The following is a 20,048-nucleotide window of genomic DNA, read 5'->3' on the forward strand; positions in this document are numbered from 1 at the left end:
TCTAAATAACCCTTCTGATGGTTGCCAACTTGGGAGTATCTCCAAACTGGTGTTTAAACTCAGGCCTCAGGAGTAGCTGGCATTGAATTTCCTTCCCTTAGCCCCGTGCTTTTGGCCTGGACACAGAAATCATTAAGTGGAGCTACAGAATGAAAATACAACTGAAATCCTAAAAAGCTAACTTCTGTGCAAGAATATATCCAATAACCTAGAATGGAAAGTACTATTAGAACTGAGAACAATTATAATGGCTTTCTGATTAGACCAATTACATGATGATTTTGAAGAGAGTAAGGAAATAAATCTAAGATAAGATAAAAGAGGAGTGGTACCCTGTTGACAATAAAGGGTGAATGGAGGGCAATGGATCATGGGGCAATTCTAGCAAATAATGCAGTTAAACCACAGAATGAAACTTGGAAGACTTTGACAAAGAAGGATCAATGAAAACATTCTCTTGAGGATGAGAATAATCAGATTTATGTGCTGAAAACATTTTTGACAATAGTCATCATTTGCATTTGAGGGAGGTACAACGGCATAATCCTCTGAAAGAATATTTCTGACATAAAAAGGAATGAATAGTGTATGGAAAGGGGTGTTCCACTCTTTCCGCCACTCGTGCCTCTAAGTGCTATTCCTGCCTTACTGCTTTTGATTCTCAATGAAACCACTGAGAAAAGAAAACAAATGGCAATAATGAACCAGATATAAAGTTTCCCAATGAAGACCTTAATAGCTTTAAAATGGGAATTTTAAACTCTAGTCATTATTGTAGTGTTTGGCAAATACGGATTTGGTTGGCTGCTTTTTCTGTGAATCACCAAAAGTCTTGAAAAGCTTCAGATGGTGGCCTTCTGGAAGTTCAGAGTATTTTATTTATTGAAGAATGGATTTCACTATTAACCTTACCTGCTTCAAATTCTGTTGGCTACCTTACCAATATAAATTTAGTCTTCATAGATAAAAAAATATTTTTTCATAGCAGCAAGTCTATCCATTATTGTGAAGTTTGCTTTCAAGGAAATTTGATATTCCATCATGAGTTAAATTTTTTGGTCCCAAAGTAACTTCATCTGCAAAATGTCAGTAAAGTTCCTAGTTCTCTGTTAAAATTCGAGCCACTCTGTCATATAAATACAGTTAGATGGTGAAATCTCACCACCTTCATGGCAGTCGTCAAAAACCTTTAAAAAAGAAAAAAAAATTACAATCAAATGAGAGTTTTAAAATTATTACATTATCAGTAAAGTCTTAAATGTCACCTACAACTAAAATTTCTGTTAAAGTGTCCAAGACCAACCATTTTTTAAAGCAATATTTAAAGTAAAATTTTCAAAGTGAAAGACTAGGGCTGTATTTAAGAGCGTGCTATCATAGGACTTGCTATGTGATTATAAAGTGAGTTAATAAGAGAACTTTCACTGTAGCACTAAGGTGACCTGTTCATCTGCCCACTGGGCTAAAGGCTATCAGCAGGTAACAGGAATACAGGAGAGCAGATCTAGATATATGTTTCACTAATCAAATGTTTCACGTTAGCTACATTTCTTTTTGTAAATGGTGCTAAATAGAATTCCCAATATGCTTCCTGGTTTTTCTAGAAGTTGAAACCAGCATACAGAAAGCTTAGGCATATAGACAAGGGCTGGTACAATGAAATAAAACATATACCAGAAGCCCAAGAATATGCAGTGCCTGCAGCATGCAGCTGGCATGTGTGAACTATGTGGGAACAGATGAATGAAGAGTGCTGGGGGTATGATAACAGGGGAAAAAACATCTCTGGGTTTGCATCCTGATTGTTACTTCTAAGCTGTAGCTTCTACACCTTGCTTAGCCTCATGCTTATGCAGAAATAACATCACTAGCTCCAAGGGACAAGAGGAGGATTAAATGAGACCATATAAATCTTCAAGAACATGCCTGGCCTGTGGTAGGTTCTCAACAAATCTTATTTCCCTCCTTACTTAGGTTAAATGATCAGCCCTCATTAAACATTGTCCATTTCAGGGCCTACAGGAAAAAAATCACAAATTTCCCTAGCGTGGTTATTGTAAATAAAAATGTAAAGCAAGGACTTGTTCATCAAGGGCCCATCATCAAGGTTACATGGAGGTTTGAGCTGCTCTTGGTCAACTCTGAAAGTCAGAAAATGGGGGTGTGCTTGCTGTTAAGTTAGGTGGCATTTGCACAGTCAGGTATGAAGTGGAGCCACTTTAACTCACCGGGCAGAGTCCACATGGGGCCCGGACCAAACCTGTGGGTGGGATGATTGGATTGACTGCTCTGTACAGTTTCATGTGTCCATCTACACTGCCAACAGTGCCTTCTTTTGCAGCAATGATAGTCATCTCCACTTTCCCATCGTAAATGAGTGTATTTAAGATAGTTTCAATGTCCTCCATGGATAACTCTACCTGAAAAGGAGATGCATTAGAAAGGACACAGAAAGCACAAGAAGACATCCTTTTGGAGAGTGTGTAAAGAGTAAAGGGTTCACAGTTCCTCAGTGAAATGACGAAACATCATGCTGGTGAGTAATCAGAAGTGAGGGGTTGAACAGCAGCCCAAGTTAGCACAAACCACAGAAATGCTAGAGACAGAACTCTAACCTCATGCTGAATTTGACACTTTATTTTTTTTAAGGTTTTGTTTATTAATGAGAGGCAGAGACACAGGCAGAGGGAGAAGAAGCAGGCTCCACGCAGGGAACCTGATGTGGGACTCAATCCCGGGACCCCAGGATCACGCCCTGAGCCAAAGGCAGACACTCAACCACTGAATCACCCAGGCATCCCAACACTTTCTATTTTTCCACTTTCTAAGTGAAATCTAGAAGTCTTATAAAGTAACATTTTTGGGGGCAAGAATTTTATGGGGATTCATAAAATGAGCAGAAAGAATTATTTTAGATATCAAATTGTCCAAATTCCTACTTTTTTATAAATGAAAGATTTGGGGGACAGGAAATGAAGATGACTTGTCTATGTATTGTTTTTTTCTGATAATGAAGAACATCCAGCACAGTGTCTTTATGTATAGGTCTTCAAAAACATATGCTGACAAGAGCACTCTCATCTTACAAGGGGACACAATACCAATAAATGACAACTGATGTGATGACTGATGTTTGGCACCTATGTTGAAATGTCTCTGAGAAAGTCAAGACCTTGTCAGAACAGACTTTTGAATCTTGGTAGTGCCATGCATGCCAGGCCTCTGCTCTGCTGCTCTATCCTCCAAGCTTAAGTTCACACAGATCACACAGTGCCTGATGGCATGACAGTCACCTGTCTAAATGGGTTCTGCAGAAGGTTCATAGGTATCACCTGGAAAAGGGGTCTGGGTCAAATATGTTTAGAATACATTGTAAACTATATCCCTATGATGAAGAGTAACTTTTAAAAAATAAGATGAAAATTAAAAATTGAGCTCTTACCTTACTGATCCCCAATTCACAAATGTACTTCCACACTTCATGTGATGAGGCAAATGAACTATTTCTTTGTATCATTGGATTCTGTTTGCTTTCTCGAGCTGTTTCTGCCTTTTAGGGTAGAAATATATCTCAATAAGAACACTAGCATTTTCTGAACACAGTTTATATAGTGTGAAATCAACAGAATATATTGTTTAGTGAAAATTACTGGTTTGAGTATTTTCATGTCCTATGTGAAATATGATATACAAGATTAAACATTCTTTATGAAGTAACTTTAAAAAAAAATTTGCAGTGATGTTTCCTTAATTATGCCTCACCTTGGTTTGTAGGAATTTAAAACACTGTTGGTTAAGCACCTCTACAAATTCTGATTCAAAATCCTGGTCACTGTACCAGGCTCCACCAGTCACAGACCGGTCCGGCTGCAAGTTATAAAGCATATATACTTTCTTTTTTGAGGCCTAGGAAAAAACATTAACAGCAGATGTGGTTATAAGATAAACATGTCTTGCAGGGGCACCTGGGTGGCTCAGTCGGTTAAGTGTTCGACTCTTGGTCTCAGGGTTGTGAGTTCAAGCCCTGCGTCTAGCTCCTTGCTGGGTGTGGAGCCTGCTAAGAGTCTCCTTCTCTCCCTCTGCCCCTCCCCTACCCCTGGTGCACATGCACGCTCTTTCTGTAAAAATAAATTTAAAAATCTTAAAAAAAAAAAAAAAAGGTAACCAAGTCTTTCAAAACTAAGATTTAAAGAAACTCTCAAAACTTTTTATATATATATATTTTTTTACTTTCTTTTGAGCTGGGGTGGGTGAGGGGCAAGGAGATGGGGAGGAAGAGACTCTTAACCAGTGCCACACCCAGCATGGAACCTGACTCTGGGCTCTATCTCATGACTCTGACATCATGACCTGAGCTGAGATCAAGACTCATATGCTTATCTGACTGAGCCACCCAGGCACCCCTCAAACCTTTTATTTTAGAGCAGTTTTAGATTTACACAATTAGTGTAAAGATGGTACATTTACCTTGTGCTTAGTTTCCCCTCTTAACATCTTACATTAGTAGGTTGCATTTATTACAGTTAATGAACTAATATTGATATATCATTATTAACTAAAGTCTATACTTCATTGACGTTTCTTTAGTTTTTCCCTAATATCCTTTTTCTGGTCCAAGAACCTATTCAGGATACCATATTACACTTACTTGTCCTGTTCCATTGGCAAATTCTCAGACTCTCCTTGCTTTTGATAACTTGCCAGTACTGAGGATGACTGGTCAGGTATTCTATAGGATATCTCTTGACTGGGACCTGCCTGATGTTTTTCTTATGACTACTCTAGGAGAAAGACCACGGAGAAGTGCCCTTCTCATCACATCCTGTCAAGGGCGTTCGATCACCAAGTGATAACTGATCACTACTGATAAGACTTCTCAGTATTGAGGTTAACCTTGATCAGATGGCTTGAAGTAGTGCTTCTCCGTTTTCTCCATCATAAACTGACATTTTTTCCCTAGTCTTTCCATATGTGGAAGGACATCACCATGCTCAGCCCACACTTAAGGAGTGGGAGTTATATTCCACTTCTTTGAGGGTAGAGTGTCCATCCACCTAAATTACCTAGAATTCTTCTGCACAGGAAGTTTGTCTATTTTGCCTCAATCTACTCGTGGGAAGATGTCATTTATTTATTTTTTAAAAGATCTTTTAAATTTACTTTTGACAGAGAGAGAAAGAGCAAGCAAAGGGAGGGACAAGGGCAAGCAGACTCCTCACTGAGTGTGGAGTATGATGCAGGGCTTAATCTCGTGACCCTGAGTGGAAATTGGCCTGACTAAGCCACCCCAGCTAACTCTTTGTGTCTCACCCACTGAAAAGCCAAAACTACTATACTCTTCACTAAGGAATTTTTGGAATCATTTATTTATTTAAACATTTCCATATGGACTCATGAGTATTTATTTTATACTGGGCTATAATCTAAAACTACTTTAGTTTGAAAACTTGAAAACATCATGTGAATAAAAAAAGCCTAATACAAAAGACCATATATTGTATGATACAGTTTATATGGAATGTCCAGAATACGTAGATCTATAGAGACAGAAACTACATCAGTGGTTGTCAGGGCCTACGGGCAGGAAGGCTGGGGAGTGACTCCTAGTGGGGTCACATTTCAGAGGTGATGAAAATGTGTGAATTAGAATAGTGTGATGGTTGCATGTCTCTGTCAGTATACTAAAAACTGCCAAACTATACAATTTAAACAGATGAATTTTCTGGTATGTCAGTTATCTCAATAAAGCTGTTATTAAAAATAAAGATGGAGATGAAAGATTGGCAAAGTGAAGCTAGGTGTTCAGTGTGTGGGGACTCATTATTTTTTCTACTTTTGTATATATTTGAAATTATCCATTAAAAATGCAGAGGGTAGATAATATTCTAAATAAGGGAGGGGGGATGCCTGGGTGGTGCAGCTGGAAGCATCAGCTATTGATTTTGGCTCAGGTAATGATCTAAGAGTTGTGAGACTGAGCCTTGCACTGGGGTCCATGTCCAGAATGGAGTCGGCTTGAGATTCTCTCCCTCTGCCCCTTCCTGTGCTTGTGCTCTCTCTCTCTCTCTAAATATAAATAAAACCTTTATTTATTTTTAAGGATTTTATTTATTTATTGATGAGAGACACACAGAGAGAGGCAGAGACATAGGCAGAAGGAGAAGCAGGCTCCCTCTGGGAAGCCTGATGTGGGACTTGATCCCAAGACCCCAGGATCACAAACTGAGTCAATGGCAGATGCTCAACCATGAGCCACCCAGGTGCTCCTTAATAAGTCTTTAAAATAAATAAATAAAGGAGTGTTAAGGCAAAAATATCATTTGATAAATGAATATCAAAATCTTATTTGCTGAAATCCGCATTCAAACAAACTTTAGTTTTGGGATCCCTGGGTGGCGCAGCGGTATAGCGCCTGCCTTTGGCCCAGGGCGCGATCCTGGAGACCCGGGATCGAATCCCACATCGGGCTCCCGGTGCATGGAGCCTGCTTCTCCCTCTGCCTGTGTCTCTGCCTCTCTTTCTCTCTCTCTGTGTGACTATCAAAAATAAAAATAAAAATAAAAATAAAAACAAAAACAAACAAACAAACTTTAGTTTAGGGGAATCTCAGCTCCTCTGCTGCCTAGGTTAATGGGGTCAGTAGCTGGTGTCCCTGATGGATCCAGCTCTGAATGGAAATCCCTGAAGGAGGTAATAGGGGTGGGATAGGATGAGGAGGAGAAATACTACATACTAGAAGAGACACTTTATCAGGGCAGAGATCTTTCCCTGACTTGTTCATTAATGTATCCCAAACACCCAAACAGTGCCTGGCACAGAGCAAACACACAATAGATATTTGTTGAATGAGTAATCTAATTTGCTAGAATGAAGTAAACTATCTTACACGCTGAAAATCCATGAAAAATGTTCATGATTCCAAAAATTCTTTACTGAAGAATACAGTAGTTTTACCTTTTCAAGGGGGTAAGACACAAAGAATTAACCAGGCAGTGATAAATGTAAGTAACATCTCCAAACCAATTCAATATAAACGAAATTTTTAAAAATCTTTTTGACTAGTAGTTTTAAATCATGACATAGCCTAAAGAACAAGAAGATCTTGAAACATACTTGGAGCAATACACATACAGTGAACACTTGGGGGAAGGAAAGAGAAAAATACTCACTGCCACAGACTTAACAGCTTTGATAAGCTTTTTACTTTCCAAATTCTTTAGAATTTTGTTAATTTCTGTTAATGGCAAGTTACTTTTGTATCGGATATCTCTGCTCCATATTCCTGTAAGAAAGTAAAGTAAAATGAGTTCAACGCCATAGGATTTGTGTTTGTAGTCCACGTGCCAAAACTAGCAAAATATGTATACTATTCCTAGGGCATAGTTATAGGAAAAACAGTGACTTAGAGGTAAGAATCTCAGATAACAACAAAAGTATGCAAAATGATAAAAGAAGTTATGCGCTATGTCTTCTAACCAGAAATTTCTTGGAATCCTAGTGTGGCACCTTTTTAAAAACATATGAAAAAGATACTTTTTAATGGAGAAAAATCTTGAATGTTACTGAATTAACTTATTGTCTCTTCCACCCCCTCCTATACCCCAAATTCTGTTTCCTATTATTTATACTTCAGATCGTATTTAGATTATAACTTAAGTTTGGGCCAAGGTCAGCTATCACCGCCAACAGAGTGCAAAAAACTGCATGTGAACATGTGTGTGCATATATACCCATTATTTATACACTATATTTAGGAGATGAAAAAAAGGAAGACTGCAATTCTCACAGCCACTAAAAGCCCTTTACAAGAAGGTAGGATTTCAAAGAAGGGTTGTATGTGGAATTTTATAGAAAATGTGTTACCTTAAAAAAAAAATTAAAAAAATTAAAAAATAAAAGAAAAAGAAAATGTGTTACCTTATTTTCTTCCCAGCACAGAGGCATAATGTGATAGGAAGATAGATTTTTTAAAAATAGAGAATGGCTTTTGTCATGTCTATTTTAAAAATATTAAACACCTAATAATACAAGAATGATATTTCAAATTATATCATTGTTGATACATTGTTGAAATTATCATTGGACTCAGATCCTAAACTCTAGGATTAACAGCAATTTAGATATAGTTCCGTAAGGGGATAGAGAAAAACTGAACAGTTGCTGAGGGACCTCTGTCAGACACTGCCACACTGCACTGGACATCCCTTTGGTTTTTGCAAAAACTAGAGAGATGGATTATCCACAAGTTACAGATAAGATGAAGTTAAAGAAATGAAGGCCGTCAAAGAAAGTGAGGATTGGGAAAAAAAAAAAAAAAAAAAACCCTTAAGTTTTAGCTGATTTATTTTGAATAGATAGTACATTCCCACAGTTCAGAATTCAGAAGTTTCTTTCCATCCTGGCCCCCAGCCATCTAGCCCCTGCCTGCGTTGAGGCAACAGCAACGGCATCACACCTGGGTGTCCTGCAAGCATATGTATATTATATATTTCTACTTCCCCTTCTTTTAACATACATGGAAGCATTCTCTACATATGGATCTGTATCCTGGGAAGCCAGAACTCAGTTCCTATTTCTGGTCTTAAAGATGATGACTTTTTCTGCTTCTTCCTTTACCTGCTTACCTTTATTTCCTGCATCCTCTATGATTTGATATACTAGTTTTTCTTGGTTATCTGATCCTTTCATTTTACTGCAGGGGAATAAAGTAGAATTAAAAAGACAAAGAGATACAGGATAATCTAATAATCTACATAATTACTTTAATGAATTAGCAGACAAGGTCATCACATTGACTTATTTACCAAAAGAAGGGCTTACCTTAAAAAGAATGAGACAGGGCTGTATGTACCAGAATGAAAAGATGTCCAAGATATAGTAAGTGAAAAAAACAAGTTGCAAAACAGTATGGATAGCATGATCCCATTTTTGTTAAAAAAAAAAAAGAAAAAAAAAGAAAAAAAAAGAAAAGAGATTATATATAGTATATAAATATATAATCATTTCTATATATTTATATATATACCTAGAAGAAAGGACATATACCAAATTATTAAGAGCAGTTATCTCTGAGAAATGGAACTCATGATAAGAGGTGGGGATGGTATGCAGGACAGGTTTACATTATGCAATTCTATGTTGACTTTTTCCCAAAAAAACATAGGTTACATTTGTAATAATTAAAGTTTCTTACAATAAAAAAATTAGGTGCTTACCCAGCATTCTGAGAATCCTTTATTCTATACAGAAGGCCTGTATTGCTCCTTAAGAGATCCAACTGACCCTAAAGTTTTTTTTTTAATAGAAAATAACAATGAATTATCTTGGAGATACTTCAAATCAACCACAAATGTTCACGTATTCTTTAAAATTTTACACAAACCAAAATATCCTACCCCACAAAATTATTTGTTAGTTCCTCACTCGAGACTTAAGTTTTTACCTACATATCACATGTAATATATTTTTGAAACCATTTTTGAAACTTAGGTTGTCATTTTCCAAAATATAAATACTTAACAATTTCTTATATGCTATACCCTAGCTTAGTTATATGATCAATGCATAAAGAATTCTGAACAGCTTTAGAATAATAAATAAAAATCTATATTTGAATTCAAATAAATTCAACAAATGTATAATATAAACTTAAAAATGAAAATAATTTATATAAAGATTTCAAATGAAGAATAACATGCATAAATATTTTATAACATGATACAGTAAAATTTGCCAAGTTAATAGTAACATTTACTGATTTGTGTTATTTCTATTATATTACATGACAATTAGGCAGGAATATCACGCAATGAATAAAAGATGCAATAGATTTGGTTTTATATAGCAAAAGTAAAGAAAGCATGTCGGACATGCTTTTGAAATCCCTTGGGTCTGAACTTGGGAGCCCTCAGGTGGCTGTACTACCAGACTTCTGGCTGTTTGGGGAACTCATGGCTAAAGGAGCCCCCATTCTCATCAGTTAAGACTGGGCTGACACAGGACTTGGAAACAGGTTTACATATGAATGAACAGCAATTGTCCCTGGACCCCACTAAGTAGCAAAATCAAACCACAAAGTTCCATTTGTAGGTTGTTTAATTCAGCCTATGAACGTTTACCGAACATCCATACTGTGATATATGACTGGGGGGCGGGGGGGGGGTCATGGATATGACCCGGGCTGCCCTTGTTTTTATAAAGTTTTACTGGAATGCAGCCATGCTCATTTCTTAATGTATGGCCCATGGCTACTTTCCTGCAGAGTTGGGTACCTGCAACAGAAACCACAAGGCCTGCAAAGCCTAAAATGCATACTATCTGGCACTTTATTTTCAAGGGGCAGCCTGGTTGGCTCAGCAGTTTAGCGCCGCCTTCAGCCCAGAGCGTGATCTTGGAGACCTGGGATCGAGTCCCACGTCGGGCTCCCTGCATGGAGCCTGCTTCTCCCTCTGCCTGTGTCTCTGTCTCTCTCTCTCTCTCTCTCTGTGTCTCTCATGAATAGTTAAAATCTTAAAAAAAAAAATAAAAATAAAAAAAGAAAAGAAAGAGAAGAAAAGAAAAGAAAAGAAAAGAAAAGAAAAGAAAAGAAAAGAAAAGAAAACTTTTTGAGCCACTGAGCTAGAAGATTGAAGGGAGTAGTTTAGCAGAAAGTTCACCTGTCCTCAAATTTCCATGAGTCCTTAGTATAGAAATCTTTTACCCAGTTTCTACTACAACGAAACTGAAATGCTTTCAAGACATGGGAACTTTGATATAGGGGAAATGGAAGAAGAAACAAGTAGATTTAGAGGATGGGGTGCCACAAGGTGAGCTATTTTTGCACCGTGGAGGAGAATGATGTTAGGGCCCCAGGAGAAGAGAAGAGGTAAAAGCAGGTAGAAGGACTTCACTGAAAAACCCCACTGTAGTGTTACGGCACTTACTCCTGCCTCCTGAAATGCTCAGAGTGAAATTGTGGAGAGTGAAACCCTAATAAATTGTGATAGCTGGCAGAGGGCACATTTCATAGGGAAAGGTCCAGCACTGGCAGCAGGAAGCAAACAGAACGTGAGAGCAGATTAGCCCCATGTGCCCTATGTACATGATGACAATTAGGTTAACAAATACAATAATTAAAATACATTTATTTCATTTTTTAATTTACTTACTTATTTATTTATTTATTTATTGGGATTTGAGAGAGAGAGAAAGCGCAGACATGGGGAGAGTGCAGAAGGAGAGGGACAAAGAAAATCACAGGCCAACTCTCCGCTGAGCACAAAGCCACAGGGGTCTCAATCCCACAACCCAGAGATCATGACCTGAGTGGAAACCAAGAGTCAGATGCTTAACCGACTGCACCACCCAGGTGCCCCTCATTCATCTTGTAAAAATGATGTGTAATTATTTTTTTCCTCAGTTCAGGCAGTCTGAGCTGTTTCCTGGCTTGAAATCTTAACCTAAGACACTTCTGAATGGTTTAAAAATACATAGTCGGAAGTAATGACAATTATAGCACATAAATATATGAACTAGCTGAATTTGCCTTACCATGGATAGCAGTCTATTGATGGCAACTGCCCGCTGCTGGGCTTCTATATGAGGCATTTCATTCTGAATTACTTGGTCTGTAATTCCATGAGGGAACTGATGACATAATTCTATAATCCTAGGAACAAAGGCAAAATGATATTATTCATGTTTTTACCTATTTCAAGAGACAGTGGGGGAAAAATACAAGCAGAACAGTTTGAAATTGTGCCTTTTTTTCACATTGGGAAGATTTTTTTTTTTTTTTTTAAGAGGAGGTAAAAAGGGAAGGGCAGAGGAAGAGAGAATCCTAAGCAGGCTCCATGCCCAGTGCAGAGCCCGATGCAGGGCTCAATCTCACAACACTGAGATAATGACCTGAGCTGAAACCAAGAGTCACATGCTTATCCTACTGAGCTACCCACGTATCCCATGCTAAAATAAAATAATCTGGGTTTCTGTGATGGTTGTGAATGAAAAGCATGTTAGAAACTGTGCAAGACAAAGTATATGTTTACAGTATAACTATTATTTCAAAGGAGCACTTCTTAAAAATATTTTATTTATTTATTCACGAGAGACAGAGAGAGGCAGGCGTGGGCAGAGGGAGGAGCAGGCTCCCTGCGGGAAGCCCGGTGAGGGACTCGACCCCAGGATGGCAGGATCAGCACCTGAGCTGAAGACGGATGCTCAACCAATGAGCCACCAGGTGCCCTTAAGAGGAGCATTTCTTTTCTCTGCTAATATGAACCTTAAATTAGAACAAAAGTCAAATGAAAATACGGAAAAAATATTAAAGTTGAGGCTTCAATGTTCTCAGATGGAACAAGTATGACAAAATTAATATTCAGTGCATTGGGCAGCCATAAGTCTGCAAAGAGGAGGCAAATCTTCTGGTAAGAAGGCAACATTCGTTATGACAATTCACCATAATTGGAGCTTGCTTTTAGAATTATCTCTACCAAACAAAAATAAGCCCAAATATCCACCTTGTCATAGGATCATTACACGTGTTTCCAAAAGTCTGAGAAAGTTACGGTCTTTCAAAACTATGTGATAACCTAAAACTATCAGGGCACGGATAGCGAATATAAAATTAGGAGAGGCTTTAGGTGACCTAAAATCTTGACTTCAGTATTGCACGGAAACGATGTGTTTTAATGTTTCTTCAAAGATCACAAAGCGCACCCTCACTTGGCCCAAATGTTCTGTCGTGGGGGTTCTCGATCCTGAATCAGAATATGCAGCTACAGATACTACGGGGAACATGCCGGTCGTCTGGGCGTGGACCACCTTACTGCAGGAGGGAAGCACGTCATCACGACTCCCCGACGGCGCCGGGGCAAGAAGATTCAGAAAGTCACAGACTGTCCAACTCGCTGGGAGCTCCTCAAGAAGTCTGCGTTCCAGGGACGCCCGCCCTTCGCGCGCGCGCCGCGATCTGCCGAGGGTCCTCGGAGCAGGGGTCCGGCTGCCCCAACGACTGGCCGCCGTCGGGGCTCCGGAGCAGGGAAGCGAGCCTCACTCGCTGATTTACCTGTTTTCTACTTCGACCGGATCCGCGTCGGGCGGCTGCACTTTCACCTTCACCTCGGCCATGACGGCCTACTTCCGGGCCCTGGGGGCAGAGACGCTTGGGGTCGGGAGCCAGGGGACAGCCGGCCGGGAAGCTGAGGACCGGGAACGCGGGAACGGCGCCGGCTCGCGCAGGGGGCCTTCTTTCCCACGTGGCAGCCGGCCCTTACTTGTTGCGTCGGCTTGAGGCGGCCAAGCCGCGCCTGATCGCCTCCTCCGCCCGCGCCCTTACGCCTTATCCACGCCTTATCCGTGTTTGTTGAATGTCAGTGCCTGTCGGACAAACGAGCCTGGCTCGCTCCCTCTGGCGTCGGGACGCCACCTCCGAGCACTTCCCGATCTCTGTGAAGGCATATTCTCAGGGGCCTGCAGGGAAGCCCCCGGAAGGCGCTCGAGGCTGGTACCCCCGCGGGCCCGGCGGCAGGGGCGGGGCTGGTTGCTAGGAAGTCGGCTTCCGCCAATCACCTGCTTGGCTCTCGTGGGCGGGGCCCTGCTCGCGGCGTCTGTGGAAACCCAGGCGGCGGCCGAGGAGAGGGCGAGAGGCGGTGAGGGGTGGGCTACCTGCCTGGGAGCCGTGGCGGTACCTCGGGGTACCGGGCACGACCTGGGTGGCGGCGGCCGGCGGGGAGGGGAAGAGGAGGGAGGAGGGGGAGGAGAAGGACCTCCGTCGCTCCCACCGAGAGGAAGCGGGCGTCCCTATTTGCCCCCGATGGGCCGGGACAGGGACCCCGGGGTTCCGGAACCGGGCGGCGAGGGGCAGTATCGATGGCGGGGGTGAGGGGTTAGCGGTGCCACTGACCCCTCGCTGCCATCTGGGCCTAGCATGTCGGGCTGCTTCTTGATCCTCTTCGCTAGAGGCCCAGCGGCCGCCCCTCCCAAGGGTAGCGCCTAATTGCGACGCGTACCCTTCCCCTGTGTTTTTCAAATTTTTATTTTGGACTGATTTTTCAACTACTTTAATTTTAACTGCCTCTTAAGGGGAAAAATGAGGAACAAACAGCACCTTCTCCTCCCCTCCCTCTCTCTTCCCTGAGTCCAGCCATCCTTCGGTAGACGCTATTACTCTCAATATCAGTATCTGCAATTCAAATTCTTAATCTCTGCCCTGGAATGATCTAAATCAGGCATTGAATCCACTTCCTAAATTTAGTTTCCAGCTTTCGGGAATGTAATCTGTGACAAAATTCAAACCACAAATTATTCAGAGCAGTATTATTTAGAATTGCACCAACCAAAATTAAAAAGAAACTAGTAATAGCCCAAATGCCCAACCACAAACAAAATGATAAATAAGATTATGTAAGTATGTGGAAGATTGTAAATAAGAGAGTAGGTGCAAAAGTACACTCTAAAAATTGACCGAACACATAGGTTATAACTGAGTGAGTTTATGTATCCATAATCATTAAAATTTGAAAAGGCCACACATAGATGTAAATGGTTGTTGTCTTAAGGTGAGGTTTGCTTTCCCCCCATATTCTCTATGCTTTAAGACTTATACTCCATCCCACTGAAAAAGATCAGTAAGGCCTCCATACTTATATTCAGTTATTTATAAATACAGTATTTGGGGTGGGAGACTTTGTTGCTCACTCTTTTTATCTGTGCCAACTTTCAGCTGAGACATGATACTCTGCCATCCTTCTAAAATTTCTTTGCAGCTTTAAAATGCAAGGACCACTTGGTGACAACAAGGGGGCCTTGAGCCTGGTGCTTTCACAAAGGAGTTGGCTCTAAATTAACATTTCATGTCACATACAGAGTTACTTCTGTTCCTCTTGTGTGATGTCCTGCCCTGAAGCCAAGAGAGGCGACGCATTGACAAGGGGCAGGAGAGGTTGATAACGCTTTAGGGGGAGCTCAGATCAGATCACTAGTGATGGCCTCTGTTCTAATGTACACTAGTCTCCTCTTACCTGCAGTTTTGCTTTCCATGGTTTCTCTTACCTGCAGTCACCTGGGACCCAGAAGCAGATGATCCTCTTCCTGATGTCAAAAGGTCAGTAGTAGCTTAATGCTACATTACAGCGCCTAGGTCATTCACCTCGCTTCATCTCATCATGTAGGCATTTTCTCATCTCACGTCATCACAAGAAGAAGGGTGAGTACAGTACAATAAGATATTTTGAGAGAGACCACACTTGCATTCCTTATATTACAGTATGTTGTTGTAATTGTTCTATTTTATTATTCTTGTTGTTAATCTCTTACATGATTTCTAAATTAAATTTATCATAGGTAGGTATGTATAGGAAAATACAGTATATGTAAACAATATTTATAGGGTTTGGCACTATCCATGGTTTCAGGCATCCATTTGGGATCTTGAACATTTCCCCTGTGGAAAGGAGGGACTGTTGTATTCATCTAATGTGTTCATTTAAAATAATTTCAGGGGTGCCTCAGTGGCTCAGTCGGTTAAGCATCTGCCTTTGGCTCAGGTCCTGGGGTGGGATAGAGCCCTGCATTGGGCTCTCTCACTTGCTCAATCTCTCCCTCAAATAAATAAATAATCAATCAATCAATTAATTAATGAAATAAAATCTTTTTAAAAATAATTTTGTTTCCTCATCTCGTTCATTCATGCTCTTTTTCTAGAAATGAAGTAAGTATATAGATAATCAAAATCCTATACAAGACCTCAACAGCAAAAATGTAGCTGAAACAATAATTATTTGAATTAAAAATTAAATAATATTTTTAGGTGGCATTCTCTTTATTTTTCTATAAGATTTTATTTATTTATTTGAGATGGAGAGAGACAGATATAGGTACAGAGAGCACAAGCAGGGAGGAGAGGAAGAAGCAGGCTCCCCCTGAGCAGGGAGCCTGATGCAGGGCTAGATCCCAGGACCCCCAAGATCATGACCTGAGCCAAAGGCAGATGCTTAACTGAATCACCCAGGTGCTCTAGGTGGCATTCTCTTTAGTTTTTACTAGTTTTGCTGTGTTTATACAAAGTGCTTCTCTTCAATTTTTGTGTTCAAAAAGGTGCCCATTGGAATTGATTTTCATCCTTTTTTTTTTTTTTAATGTAAGGAGAGAAAATGACTGCTGGCTCAGTGTGTGTCCCTCAGATCATACCATTGCGAGTGCCTCTGCCTGGAAAAGCCAACCATGAAATTGATAACAACACACTTTTGGAAATGAAATCCGGTAGGAATCAAATATATTTGAAAGCATGTGACACAACATTGCCATACTGTATGTTCATCTGGTCATTGATTTATCACATTGCATGCTTTCTACAATTAGGACCTTGGGAATTTCATAAAAGTACCAAAATTTGAAAAGTTCCAAAATTTGTACTTGGTCGTTTATAGAGTGGTATACATTTATATTAAAGCGGTTGGCTTTCACCAACATTTCATATGTATCAGTACACAGTTGCCGCAATGCCTTGAATCACATTAGCCAAAGTAAGATGTCCGAGTTCTTCCCCAGCCTTTCCCTGGATTCTTGTTATTTTGCTGGGATAAAAAATCTGACCCACTAACACAGAATTTCCAGTCAGTCATGTTGGAGATTAAATCCTGCTTTTGATAACTTCTAGTGATACATTACTTTGTCTGAGTCTCAGTTTTCTCATTGTTAGTGAGAATAGTATCTACCATTTAGAGCTACTGTGAGGATTAAATGACATGTGAGGTGCACAGGGTCTGGTGCATGGTAATGCCAAAATAAATCTTAACTACTATTACAGGAAGGAAGTAGTGAATACATTTCCTGGTAATGATAAAACTGCATATATACACATATCATACTTATATCTACATATATATCTACATATATACATAGGTATATATAAAGTAAACAAAGGAGAAGGGAAAACTTTTATTTTTTTTAATTTCTGTGTCCAGTGTGGGGCTTGAAAAGAAGCTAGGTGCCCCAGGAAAGTTTTATAGATAAAACATATGAACAAATACATGTTTAAAAAGACTTTGAAATTCTAATTTATGTTTTGATAATTAATAAGTAAAGTATGTTTCTTTATATTTCTGGTAACCCCTGTGCTTCCTAGACAAATTCCAACTAAGAATACTTTACATCACACTTTATCTTAAAAACTAGTATTATTTTTAAAAATTCTCAAACCATGGGGTGCCTGGGTGGCTTCGTGGTTGAGCTTCTGCCTTTGACTCAGGGCATGATTCCGGGGTCCGGGATCTCAAATGAAAAACAAATCTCAATAAATTTGCCCATAACTCTTGGGAGAAGGTAGATCATCACTGACAAATGATGATATGAATGATAGAGATCTGAATTCCCTAATATTTAAAATTCTTTTAAGATTTTATTTATTTATTCATGAGAGACACAGAGAAAGAAGCAGTCTCCCCATGGGGAGCCGGGTGTGAGACCCTGGGATCATGCTCTGAGCTGAAGGCAGATGCTCAACTACTGAGCTACCCAGGCGTCCCAATATTTAAAATGTTTAATAAGTAAAGAGGTTTGGGAATCCTGGGTGGCTCAGTCAGTTGAACTTCTGATTTTGGCTTAGGTCATGATCTCAGGGTGCTGGGATAGAGCCCAGTGTATAGGGCTTTGCACTCAGTGGGGAGTCTGCTTCTCCCTCTTCCTCTGCCCCTCTCCCCAGTTGCATACATGTACTCAAATAAAATCTTTTGAATAAATAAATAAGTTCTACAACGTAATAACAAAAGAGTAGTAGCCCAATAGAAAAGTGGGCAAAGGATGTGAAAGGACATTTTATAGGAAAGAAAGTGTATAAGTGTCTTTTAAAGATAGGGGAATATACATCTACCCATCTCTTTACCTACTTGCTGAGCAGACCTTACCCCTGCTTTATTTACTTCATGGCATTTAGTCACCACCTGACACCATGTATATATTTATTTGTTGTTTGTTTGTTTTGTTTACTGTTTGTATGTCCTTCCTAAAATAGAGGCTCCCTGAGAACAGGGACTTTGGTTCCTGGTCTATTCCCAGTTCCTAGAACAGTGTCTGGCACATAATAGGTACTTGATAAATATTTGTTGAATGAATGAATGAATCTTACTAAAAAATGTGAGACATGTGAGTTAAAAGTATCAGGTTTTTTGCTTTTTTTTATATCTAGGAGATGGCAAAAATAAAAGAAAAATTAATAACACACTCTAGGGGTGTGTGTGGGTAAACAGCTATTTTCATGCATTGCTGGTAACCATGTAAATTGTTTCAGTGTCCATAAAGAGAAGGAAGTTAGACCATATTAGCTAAAATTACAAATGCACATATCTTTTCACTGAGTAATACTAGTTCCACATACTTTACAGATATTAAAAGAACTTTATGCAAAGATATTCATTGCAGTACTTGTGATGGCAAAAGAAAAAAGAAAGAAAAAGAAAAAGAACCTAACTATGTATCTGTAGGGGATTGGTTAAATATTGGTTCATCTGTATAAGGACAGAATACAGTCATAACAAAGAGTGAGGACACTCTGTATACCAGTATAGGACACTATCCAAGGTAATATTGTTCAATGAAAAAAAGTGTGTGGAACAGGGTGTGGTATGTCACCATTTGTATTAAAAGAGAGGGAAGGGGATCCCTGGGTGGCTCAGTGGTTGGGCGCCTGCCTTCTGCCCAGGGCGTGATCCATCCTGGAGTCCTGGGATTGAGTCCCAGATCAGGCTCCCTGCATGGAGCCTGCCCCACATAAAATATTTTTAAAAAATAACATAAAAGAGAGGGGAAAATAAGAATATATGCATGCTTGAATGGATATAAATGTATATTTTTAAAGATTTTATTTATTTATTCATGAGAGACACAAAGAGAGACAGAGACACAGGCAGAGGGAGAAGCAGGCCATAGCCAAAGTGAATGGAGCATAGGCCATAGCCAAAGTGAAACCACACTCTGCTGTTATTAAACAAACCTTAAATCTCTTGGGGACTCAGCTTCCTCATCTATGAAGAGTTCTAAAATGGAACCTGTCACATAGGGTTGTACACATGCCATGAGCTAATTCATATAAGGTATAGTGCCTGGCACAGAGAAAGAACTCACTTATTGCTAGTTATTGTTACTCATTCCTATAATATTTAACAAATCTCATTAATTAACTGACCCACAGGCATTATTCAGAGACTTTGCTACTTTACTGTTAATTACAGTTATCTTGTTTTGGGTTTTTCAGACACCCCAGATGTCAAGATATATTATACCCTGGATGGCAGCAAACCTGAATTTCTAAAGAAGATTGGTTATGGTGAAAATAATACATTTAAGTATACGAAGCCTATTACTCTGCCTGATGGAAAAATACAAATTAAAGCTGTCGCAGTCTCTAAGTAAGTTAAGAGCATGGTGATGAAAATAATTGGTAATATAATGACATTACATTTTAATTTTATTTATTTATTCACGTGAGAACAAGTGCTGTATTAGAAGGGCAGTGAAGGAAAAGTTATTTTAATTTCAATATATACCTATAACTTTTGTGTTTTGTCTTTTACTGGGGTATACCATAAAGTGCACAAATCACGAGAGTATAGCTTGATGAGGTGTTCTGTATGTTAACACTGTTTTTCTTTTGAATTCTACATTGGGATTTTGGGAAGGGAGAGCCTTTTCAGGGTTTGACCTTTAAAGTGATTCACCTAGCTATGAAGAAAATCCTGTTTTTAGTGGATGGTTCTTTTATTCCACAAGACATGGCCTACAACCACCACCTTCATTCTCTATTTTATTTTGTATTGACTTAATTGGCCTTCAGGGCTACTGTCATTTTAATTTGTTGGACATTAGCTCCTTTATTCATTTTTTTGGTTCTTTCTTTCCTACTCAATGATTTTCTCCAATTTTCAAATATAGAAACAACAGTTAATTTGGCCAACTGTGTATTGTAGAGAGGAAAAAAAAAAGCTTTGCAAGTCTATGTATCTGTGATAGAGGAATTATTCTGCACAGCAGGACAGGTTTAGTCACATTTTTGGGAACACTTTTAAGCCCCAAAC

At 39.5% G+C, this 20,048-nt stretch overlaps 2 protein-coding genes across 31 annotated transcripts in view; one reads left to right on the forward strand and one right to left on the reverse strand.

Moving 5' to 3' along the window:
- Positions 1–457: 457 nt before the first annotated feature.
- POLR3F (RNA polymerase III subunit F) lies at positions 458–13,249 on the reverse strand. 2 transcript variants are annotated; one of them, XM_038571517.1, is made up of 10 exons: positions 13,046–13,249; positions 11,530–11,647; positions 9,216–9,283; positions 8,821–8,841; positions 8,625–8,692; positions 7,170–7,282; positions 3,763–3,906; positions 3,443–3,550; positions 2,229–2,420; positions 458–1,187 (listed from the first exon to the last, which is right to left on the reverse strand). In XM_038571517.1, exons 1-10 carry the CDS (start codon positions 13,105–13,107, stop codon positions 1,110–1,112), a joined length of 972 nt encoding a protein of 323 aa, XP_038427445.1. In that variant the 5' UTR covers positions 13,108–13,249; the 3' UTR covers positions 458–1,109. The 2 variants fall into 2 exon arrangements, with proteins under 2 accessions (XP_038427445.1, XP_038427446.1); XM_038571518.1 differs by lacking the exon at positions 8,821–8,841 and having other exon boundaries at positions 13,046–13,247.
- The window catches only part of DZANK1 (double zinc ribbon and ankyrin repeat domains 1), a 111,061-nt gene continuing 103,896 nt past the window's right edge, over positions 12,884–20,048 (forward strand). For 8 of the 29 annotated variants that reach the window (XM_038571492.1, XM_038571491.1, XM_038571495.1 and 5 more), the window contains exons 1-4: positions 13,492–13,628; positions 15,037–15,082; positions 16,123–16,239; positions 19,229–19,382. In XM_038571492.1, coding sequence (XP_038427420.1) covers positions 15,058–15,082; positions 16,123–16,239; positions 19,229–19,382 — 296 coding nt within the window. In that variant the 5' untranslated portion in view covers positions 13,492–13,628; positions 15,037–15,057. Of the gene's footprint in view, positions 13,664–15,005; positions 15,185–16,122; positions 16,240–19,228; positions 19,383–20,048 lie in introns of all 29 variants that reach the window. The other 21 variants (XM_038571480.1, XM_038571485.1, XM_038571489.1 and 18 more) reach the window with 13 other exon arrangements.

This window comes from Canis lupus, chromosome 24 (assembly GCF_011100685.1).
Source record: "Canis lupus familiaris isolate Mischka breed German Shepherd chromosome 24, alternate assembly UU_Cfam_GSD_1.0, whole genome shotgun sequence".
Taxonomy (NCBI): Eukaryota; Metazoa; Chordata; class Mammalia; order Carnivora; family Canidae; genus Canis; species Canis lupus.

What these genes read in the sequence shown, in the direction of transcription:
- POLR3F (XM_038571517.1), bottom strand. Translation starts at nt 13,107, where the DNA reads ATGGCCGAGGTGAAGGTGAAAGTGCAGCCGCCCGACGCGGATCCGGTC. An exon ending in AAGCTGTTAAGTCTGTGGCA is followed by an intron (nt 3,907 to 7,169) that starts GTGAGTATTTTT and finishes GTTTTTTCCTAG; the next exon opens with GCCTCAAAAAAGAAAGTATA. An exon ending in GTGAATTGGGGATCAGTAAG is followed by an intron (nt 2,421 to 3,442) that starts GTAAGAGCTCAA and finishes TCTCCTTTTCAG; the next exon opens with GTAGAGTTATCCATGGAGGA.